Raw genomic sequence first — 9672 nt, forward strand, 5'->3', positions numbered from 1 at the left:
AAGAGTCCATAGAGATCCTGTTGGTTCTGTTCGCGTTCCTGTTGCTGTATCCGCATGACGTGCATCTGAACAGAGGAAACCATGAGGACCACATTGTTAATCTGAGGTGGAGATGTTATGGATCAAATTGAATCAATCACCTACATTTGCATTTGTGAGGAACAATTTCAGATAGAAATGGATCTGACAGAACTGAATTTACATTTTAAAATGGAAAATCTTTTTTCATGCAGGTATGGCTTCACTAAGGAAGTTCTGAGGAAATATCAGGTGAGCTAGCCATCCACCATGCGTCTCTAAGGCAGGGCATCCAATCCTGCTCCTGGAGGACCAACGTCCAGCAGAGTTTAGCTCCAACTGGCCCCAAACTTCATTATCTGGTTTGGATGCGTTTAATTAGGATTAGAGCTAACCTCTGCAGCCCTCCAGCAGGATTGAACACCCCTACTCTTAAGAGGATTTACACCTTACACTCGTCTGTCCATTCACACATTCACAGAAGGTTTGTCTGCATTAGCAAATAAGAACGGTCATGAAATCCCTTTATGGTAGTTAATTCAACTCGGACTGCTTACCATACATACTCCATTCAAACATTGTTTAGTAGATTATTTCCGTGTTACATGCACTCTCTTTGGTTATTGTAAACTTTTGGACTCCAGACTGACTGCCTGTTTACATAACACTGTTTTCAACTAAAAACTGAAAACTTTTTGTGTTTTGGCTGTTCATTTACAAGACAACAATGTACTGGGGGTGTGTAAAAAAATTAATGCCTATGTGTTACATTCCTGTAGTGTTTCTTTAGAAAGTGGCATCGCCAACTACTGGCCTGGCCTGGTGTTTGCGGATCCGTGTGAAAGGGGATGGTTTTGACACAAAACTTTTCCTTATTTAGCACATTGTTGTCATGTTTCATTCAGAACCATTGACATAGCGATACAAATGGGGTTAGGAGTTTATATGAATGTATCTCTGAGGGGAACTGACTGTCTTTAGTAAAGTTTAGATGGTACTTTCTTTTCATCTTGTTGAAAGGTTGAGTGAATTGTTACGTCTCTAAAGGCTGCATAAAGTCACAGAGTAGGTCACCGAGTGCTGAGGAGTAGGTGCTTAAAAGTCGCCAATGCCAGCTGTCTCATCGCAGTTTGACCAAACAATTAGGAAACCTTAGAAAAAACTACTGTGGCAATACCATGGTAAAGTGATGTATCAGAAATATCACGGTACTTTAATATATACAGTGGTACTGAGTGATTACCATAATTTACTTCAAAGAATACTACAGCTTTACCATGGAATAAAATCAACTACACCATGGAAATACCATGGCACTTTTTTGCTGGTGTGTGTAGGTAGTCTACTGTGCTCTAAGGACCAGACAGCATGTGTTGTTGTTGTTTAGAATTATTTAATATGTGATGTAATCGTATTTGGCTTGTGTTGTCATTTGCCGTAATCGAATTGCTCTGACATTCCTAAGGCATTCAAAATGTGCAGCGTTGAGGGACCTTTAAGACCAAAGCTGCTGATCGCTGATGCCGACAGTGAATAATGTTGTGCTTAAGCAGCACACATTTCCCTCCATGCTTCTTTAGATTCATGTCCAAAAAGACAGCACTTTTCTCAGTCAGAATATGTAGCGTGTAAATATGACCTGAGGTGTTGTCCTTGAGTATTAAGACATCATGTGCACTCAAGAGTTCAAGTGAGGTTTGTCTCACACACACTCTGCAGATAGTGGACGTTCTGTGGAGTGACCCGATGTCTCAGAACGGTTGTGTCCCTAACGAGGTTCGAGGAGGCGGGTGTTACTGGGGGCCGGACGTCACACACAAAGTGCTGGACACACACAAACTGCAGCTGCTCATCAGATCTCATGAGTGCAAGCAGGAAGGTTATGAATTCTGCCACAACGGCAGGGTGAGCCATCCCTCCATTTACACTCATCCATCCATGTAGAGTTTGACGGTGTGATCTGAAGGGTTGATTACTTTGCATTTGCAGGTTTTGACGATATTTTCAGCCTCTAATTACTATGACGTTGGCAGTAACAGAGGTGCTTACATTCGTTTGGGTCCCGACCTCATTCCTCACTTCAAACAGTTTCAGTCCAGCAGATCGACACGAGAGCTCACACTCAGACAGAGGTGAACACACACACACACACACACACACTCTCTCTCTCTCTCTCTGTCTCACACACACACACACACGCACACACACACACACTCTCTTTCTCTCTCACATACTCACTCACACACACACACACTCACATACACACACACACACACTCTTTCTCTCTCACATACTCACTCACACACACACACACTCACATACACACACACACACACTCTTTCTCTCTCACATACTCACTCACACACACACACACTCACATACACACACACACACACTCTTTCTCTCTCACATACTCACTCACACACACACACACTCACATACACACACACACACACTCTTTCTCTCTCACATACTCACTCACACACACACACACTCACATACACACACACACACACTCTTTCTCTCTCACATACTCACTCACACACACACACACTCACATACACACACACACACACTCTTTCTCTCTCACATACTCACTCACACACACACACACTCACATACACACACACACACACTCTTTCTCTCTCACATACTCACTCACACACACACACACTCACATACACACACACACACACTCTTTCTCTCTCACATACTCACTCACACACACACACACTCACATACACACACACACACACTCTTTCTCTCTCACATACTCACTCACACACACACACACTCACATACACACACACACACACTCTTTCTCTCTCACATACTCACTCACACACACACACACTCACATACACACACACACACACTCTTTCTCTCTCACATACTCACTCACACACACACACACTCACATACACACACACACACACTCTTTCTCTCTCACATACTCACTCACACACACACACACTCACATACACACACACACACACTCTTTCTCTCTCACATACTCACTCACACACACACACACTCACATACACACACACACACACTCTTTCTCTCTCACATACTCACTCACACACACACACACTCACATACACACACACACACACTCTTTCTCTCTCACATACTCACTCACACACACACACACTCACATACACACACACACACACTCTTTCTCTCTCACATACTCACTCACACACACACACACTCACATACACACACACACACACTCTTTCTCTCTCACATACTCACTCACACACACACACACTCACATACACACACACACACACTCTTTCTCTCTCACATACTCACTCACACACACACACACTCACATACACACACACACACACTCTTTCTCTCTCACATACTCACTCACACACACACACACTCACATACACACACACACACACTCTTTCTCTCTCACATACTCACTCACACACACACACACACACTGTCCATAGAAGTGAAATTGAAAACTTGTTTTGAGGAGTCCTTCACACAAAAACAACAGCAACATAAATGTGTGTGATAGCTGAACTCCACTCGAAACACCAATCATGTGTGGCTCAGTCTAAAATTAGATTTTTGTTTCTGATTATATCAGATTTTGTTGGAAATGTGTGTAAAACAGGATTGTGTGTGTGTGTGTGTGTGTGTGTGTGTGTGTAGTGTGGGACGAACAGAACTTTCTGCATTGCAGGCTCTGAGGATGCAGCTGTTTGCACACAAATCTGACCTGATCCATGAGTTTCAGGAATACGGCCCACAGCGCACAGGTACCAAACATACATTACACACATGCACACTGGCACTCTCTTTCTCGCTCACATACTCACACACACACACTCTTTCTCTCTCACATACTCACACACACACACTCTTTCTCTCTCACATACTCACACACACACACTCTTTCTCTCTCACATACTCACACACACACACTCTTTCTCTCTCACATACTCACACACACACACTCTTTCTCTCTCACATACTCACACACACACACTCTTTCTCTCTCACATACTCACACACACACACTCTTTCTCTCTCACATACTCACACACACACACTCTTTCTCTCTCACATACTCACACACACACACTCTTTCTCTCTCACATACTCACACACACACACTCTTTCTCTCTCACATACTCACACACACACACTCTTTCTCTCTCACATACTCACACACACACACTCTTTCTCTCTCACATACTCACACACACACACTCTTTCTCTCTCACATACTCACACACACACACTCTTTCTCTCTCACATACTCACACACACACACTCTTTCTCTCTCACATACTCACACACACACACTCTTTCTCTCTCACATACTCACACACACACACTCTTTCTCTCTCACATACTCACACACACACACTCTTTCTCTCTCACATACTCACACACACACACTCTTTCTCTCTCACATACTCACACACACACACTCTTTCTCTCTCACATACTCACACACACACACTCTTTCTCTCTCACATACTCACACACACACACTCTTTCTCTCTCACATACTCACACACACACACTCTTTCTCTCTCACATACTCACACACACACACTCTTTCTCTCTCACATACTCACACACACACACTCTTTCTCTCTCACATACTCACACACACACACTCTTTCTCTCTCACATACTCACACACACACACTCTTTCTCTCTCACATACTCACACACACACACTCTTTCTCTCTCACATACTCACACACACACACTCTTTCTCTCTCACATACTCACACACACACACTCTTTCTCTCTCACATACTCACACACACACACACGCACACACACACACTCTCACTCTATCTCTCTCTCACACACACAAACACCTTTTTCTTCACACCTTAGAAGAGCATTTCCCAGCCTTGTTCTCCCTAATCAAACTCACCTGAATAAACTGACCAGGCCTGCGCTTCTGAAAAGCATCGTGAGCGAAGTTTATCAGAGAGACCATCAGTGGCAATAGTTCTACAATCTACTGAAGCTTACAAAGCTTTTGAGAAACGCAGCCCAGGTCATTAGCAGAAGCTCCAAGACCTGAAACAGGTTACAGTTAGAGTTATTCACATAAAAGAGAAGTTTAAATGAGCATCTGTTGGCATTACCAAAGTATCTGTGAATAATTCTCAGCGCGGTCCCAGGTGTGATCTCTGTGACGCACTGGGCTGCAGCTGTGGAGAAGGCTCTGCGTCTGGCTCTGCCCTGGAGGGTCCTGAGGTCTCAGCTGGTGACCGACAGCGCTCAGGACGGGACGCTCAACTATCAGCACTGGGTCAACCAGCTCTCCATCATCCAGCCCAACACCGAGGTGAGCTCAGAGAAAACCAGCCCGCTAGAGACGAACGTAGACCACACTCATGACACTGATGGTTCATACGCTTTCAGGATTTTTATCAGGCAAGCAAGACAATATTTTCCAGAAGGTTCAGTGCACACGTCGAGCTGAATTTAAGAAGTAAAATTCAAACGAAACACAAAGGATGGGGCATCATTTTATATTGACATTATCAATTGTCAAAATGACAAAGATCAGTATATATTCATACTAATTAATACTAGCCTGTTGGAATTTGTAATTTATTAATCAATGGTTGATATTTGAACCTATGAGCATAACTCATATTTAAACAACTATGGCTTTGTGTTGTTGGCCAGATAAAATGACAGAGAAAAGAAAAATTCATACAAGATCATTTTTCAGTGCACCAAAACACCAAGTACAAAAAGTCCCCATTTTAAAGCATTTTGGCCTTAAATAAGGCAAAACATGTGTGTGCCCTTCAAAAATTGCTCGAGAAATGTTATGTTTACTGTCACCCCAACTGTTTTTACGCCCGTGCATATAACTACAAAAGCCGATCATCAATGACCCAAAAGGTCTGTGTATCTGATTCTGGCAGATTGCGAACACGAGCCTCCTGGAGACCCTCTACAAACATCATTCAAACCTGGAGAGCATCTTCAGAATGATTGACACGGACCACTCAGGTGATCAGATCAGCCGTATGAGCTGCTTAATAACCTGTGATGGGTGTTAGAAACGAAACCTAGCTAAACTTCAGTCTTCAGATCAAACCATAAACGCGCAGTTAGATGCATTCTCAGACGAGTTTGATGTGTTCAGGTCTGATCTCGTTCGAGGAGTTTCGTCAGACGTGGAAGCTGCTGAGCTCCCACCTGCAGATGGACATCAGTGATAAAGCCATCTCAGATCTGGCCGAGAGCATCGACTTCAACAAGGACGGCAGCATCGACATCAACGAGTTCATGGAGGCCTTTCGCCTGGTGGAGCATTCTAGAGCCGAGACGGACGCGCCAGCGTCGCCCGAGTGAGGACAACACAAACACACTGCTTTCTGTGTCGCTCGTCCAAACCTCAAGAGCAGCTGCTGTACGCATCTATACACATCTGAGTGCTTCCTTGGGTTTTAGTAAAGATGATGGTATTTTCAGTGCTTTCACTTTCACAAACACTCATTAAATTGAACACATGAAATTCATACAGTGAAGCTTTATTAATCAATCACAGACACAGTAAAACATTGCAGCTAATCGAAGGCACACAATCACACACGTAAGTAAAAATAAGTGTGTAAATGAGTGAGTGTAAATGAGCGCGTAGGCTGCGTCAGCTGAGTTTGCTGCTGCGTCCGTGAACGCTGTCGTGAAGCCCGTCTTCAATCGTCTTGATGTCGTCCAGGTCGTCTTTAATGACGCTGATCAGGTGACTCAAACCCTCCTGCTGGTGCTTCAGATGCTGAAAACAAAACACGAGGACAAACCATAACGCACGGACTGGAACGGAGCAGTTTTGTTCTGTATGGTTTTAAATCAAGCGAGTCATAAGCACAGAGCTGATGTATGAGTGGGTCAATCAGTCGTAACACTCGATATGACGCTGTAGGAATTTAACATACATGTGCATCAGCTGCCTGAAAATACGGGTTCTTGGATGATTTGAGCTTAAGAAGTACAGTTTATCATACTACTGCTGTCTGATTTTATTCCTGATTTGACATTAACAGATTATTTCGAGTAGATGGAGCTGAATCTGGATGACTAGAGCTTTGACGTGAACAATTCATGCTTAAACTGACATTTATGCATTTGGCAGACGCTGTGATCCAAAGCGACTTACACTGCACTCAAGCTACTGAATCTATATTTTTATAATAGTTCATGCATTCCCTGGGAATCAAACCCATGACCTTGGTGTTGCTAGCGAGATCTACTGTTTAGGCTTAACCTCTATTAAATGTTCAGTCAATCATATTATTGGGTGTTGTCTGATCATGGATTACAAACAGACGGACTCGACTCTTCATGACACAGACACATAACGGGACTGAGATACAGATTCAAAGCCTAGAAGAAAACTGTTCTTTACCTGGGTAGTTACTATGACACGTCTAGCTTGTTTACATGTGCACCAGAGACACGGTTATCGTGAGAAATCCATGCTCACGTTTACATGCTCCGTGTTGACGGTTACTATTACAGTTTCTCCAGTTCAGGAGTCTCCTGATTCCTTCAAGGGTAGACTGTCACTCACTTCTGGAGACACTTCTGAACACAAACTACAGCAAACACACACACACACACACACACACACACACACACACACACACACACACACACACACACAAACACACACACACATTAAACACACACACACATTAAACACACACACACATTAAACACACACATTACACACACACATTCACAGATGGTGGGTGTTTCAGCTGATGATCACACCTTAAACTGTGTCGGTGCGTTGAGGTCTGATTGGATGGTTTCCAGCTGAACTCTCAGGTGTTCCTCGTCCAGTTCACTGATGTCGTTAGAGATGATCTGAAACACAGAGACAGAGCCGGTAACATGACAGCGTCAGAGAGAGCAGCGGATCTGAGCGTCTAACTCACATCCACTCTGGTCTGGTGCTGTTTGGTCATCTGATCCTGGATCTTCAGTCTGCGCAGCAGCTCTTTGAAGCCCACCATGGGGACCGGAATCAACCTGATCAGAAAATCACAGCTGGTGAGCTCAGATCACACGAGCATCTGACGAGCGATTAATGAAGACGCACTTCTCTGGGTCTGGATTGTCCACTTTGGCCTGTTCCCAGATGATGGGATCCACACCTGCACACAAACACACGTCAGCAGCGCTCCTCAGCGATATCGTGCGAGCGAGTGAACACACACGTACCTGCGGGCGGGTTCTGCAGCAGCTGCTTGAGCTGCGCCGGGGTCAGTGCGGTGCGACTGACCGCCATGATCACACCCAGCTGTTGCAGCGCAGACTTCACGTTCAACTGCTCCATGTAGCTGTAGAGCGTGGACGCCGGGACTCGCTTCGACGTGCCGTTAGGAGAGCGCTCCACCAGATAAATGATCATCTCCGCCCTGCACAAACACAAGTGGATTTCAAGCAGAGTTCTAAGCCTAACTCTGCGGCACAGATCTGAAGAGTTCAGCCGTTATGATGCAGACAGCAGCTGCTCTCAGGCACTTTCAGTGAGATTCGGCCTGTTCCTCATGATCTGTGGGCCGCATTCATTTCAGGCTCACAGTCTGTAGATTCAGTTTCACGATGATCAAGTTTGTAATAGTTCTCCATTGCTGTGTCTCATTCTGAAGGCTGTGCTCTCCGGAGGTCATGTTTGCCGGCCACATACATCATCGAAGCTTCTCGTTTCAGAAAAGTAATAATGACTGACGAATGCGACCGCTGGAGGCACAGCCTTTGAAAACAGACACGGCAAATGAGCCTCTCGCAAACCCTTTTCTTTCATAGTTTATGACCAATAATAAAGACAACATTTGGGAAAGTTTCCCAGGACCGGTGTGAATGAGCCGCTCAAGCAGTATGAATCAGACATTGGTGGGTTTTTTAATACGTGTCCCTCCGTTTGAGAACCATTGCTATTCAGCACAACCTTAAATTGGCAAATGAGAAAATCACTGTATCTAAAATCAAAGAGTTTGGGCAGAGATGAGTCTCACTGATCGTCGGGCAGCGCTCGCACTCCCTCCACGTTGACCGAAAGAGTCGGATTTCCTCCCAGAACCTTGTGCATCGATTCAACCAGCTGCTGCTGCTGAGAGCGAACCTCAACTTCCTTCTTATTGAGAGCAAGAGCCACTAAACCATCCTCATCCTTCACATCAGGAACACAGCTGTAGCCCACCGCCTGAGAGAGAGAGAGAGAGAGAGAGAGAGAGAGAGAGAGAGAGAGAGAGAGAGAGAGAGAGAGAGAGAGAGAGAGAGAGAGAGAGAGAGAGAGAGAGAGAGAGAGAGAGAGAGAGAGAGAGAGAGAGAGAGAGAGAGAGAGAGAGAGAGAGAGAGAGAGAGAGAGAGAGAGAGAGAGAGAGAGAGAGAGAGAGAGAGAGAGAGAGAGAGAGAGAGAGAGAGAGAGAGAGAGAGAGAGAGAGAGAGAGAGAGAGAGAGAGAGAGAGAGAGAGAGAGAGAGAGAGAGAGAGAGAGAAATAGAGAAATAATGCAGAGACCCGCCTTCTTTACAGTGAAACACTAAAACAATACAAGCATACACTCAGAACCAAAAAAGCACAATACACCCAAAAACAACTGACAATAATTGAGAAGTCAGTGAACACAAAC

The 9672-nt window shown here is 44.6% G+C and overlaps 2 protein-coding genes across 2 annotated transcripts in view; one reads left to right on the top strand and one right to left on the bottom strand.

Annotated features, from left to right (window-relative positions):
- The window catches only part of ppef2b (protein phosphatase with EF-hand domain 2b), a 9109-nt gene extending 2523 nt beyond the window's left edge, over positions 1-6586 (top strand). Inside the window, exons 11-18 of the mRNA XM_016494213.1 lie at positions 4-106; positions 234-270; positions 1738-1923; positions 2008-2150; positions 3694-3800; positions 5193-5359; positions 5952-6039; positions 6176-6586. Coding sequence (XP_016349699.1) covers positions 4-106; positions 234-270; positions 1738-1923; positions 2008-2150; positions 3694-3800; positions 5193-5359; positions 5952-6039; positions 6176-6384 — 1040 coding nt within the window. The 3' untranslated portion in view covers positions 6385-6586. The remainder of the gene's footprint in view (positions 1-3; positions 107-233; positions 271-1737; positions 1924-2007; positions 2151-3693; positions 3801-5192; positions 5360-5951; positions 6040-6175) is intronic.
- A 1195-nt stretch (positions 6587-7781) lies between these two features.
- Positions 7782-9672, bottom strand: part of nup54 (nucleoporin 54) — a 17224-nt gene continuing 15333 nt past the window's right edge. Inside the window, exons 5-9 of the mRNA XM_016494230.1 lie at positions 9057-9244; positions 8260-8456; positions 8138-8192; positions 7974-8067; positions 7782-7902 (exon numbers count right to left, since the gene is read on the bottom strand). Coding sequence (XP_016349716.1) covers positions 7801-7902; positions 7974-8067; positions 8138-8192; positions 8260-8456; positions 9057-9244 — 636 coding nt within the window. The 3' untranslated portion in view covers positions 7782-7800. The remainder of the gene's footprint in view (positions 7903-7973; positions 8068-8137; positions 8193-8259; positions 8457-9056; positions 9245-9672) is intronic.

The sequence above is a fragment of the Sinocyclocheilus anshuiensis genome, unplaced genomic scaffold (assembly GCF_001515605.1).
Source record: "Sinocyclocheilus anshuiensis isolate Anshui unplaced genomic scaffold, SAMN03320099.WGS_v1.1 scaffold1031, whole genome shotgun sequence".
Classification (NCBI taxonomy): Eukaryota; Metazoa; Chordata; class Actinopteri; order Cypriniformes; family Cyprinidae; genus Sinocyclocheilus; species Sinocyclocheilus anshuiensis.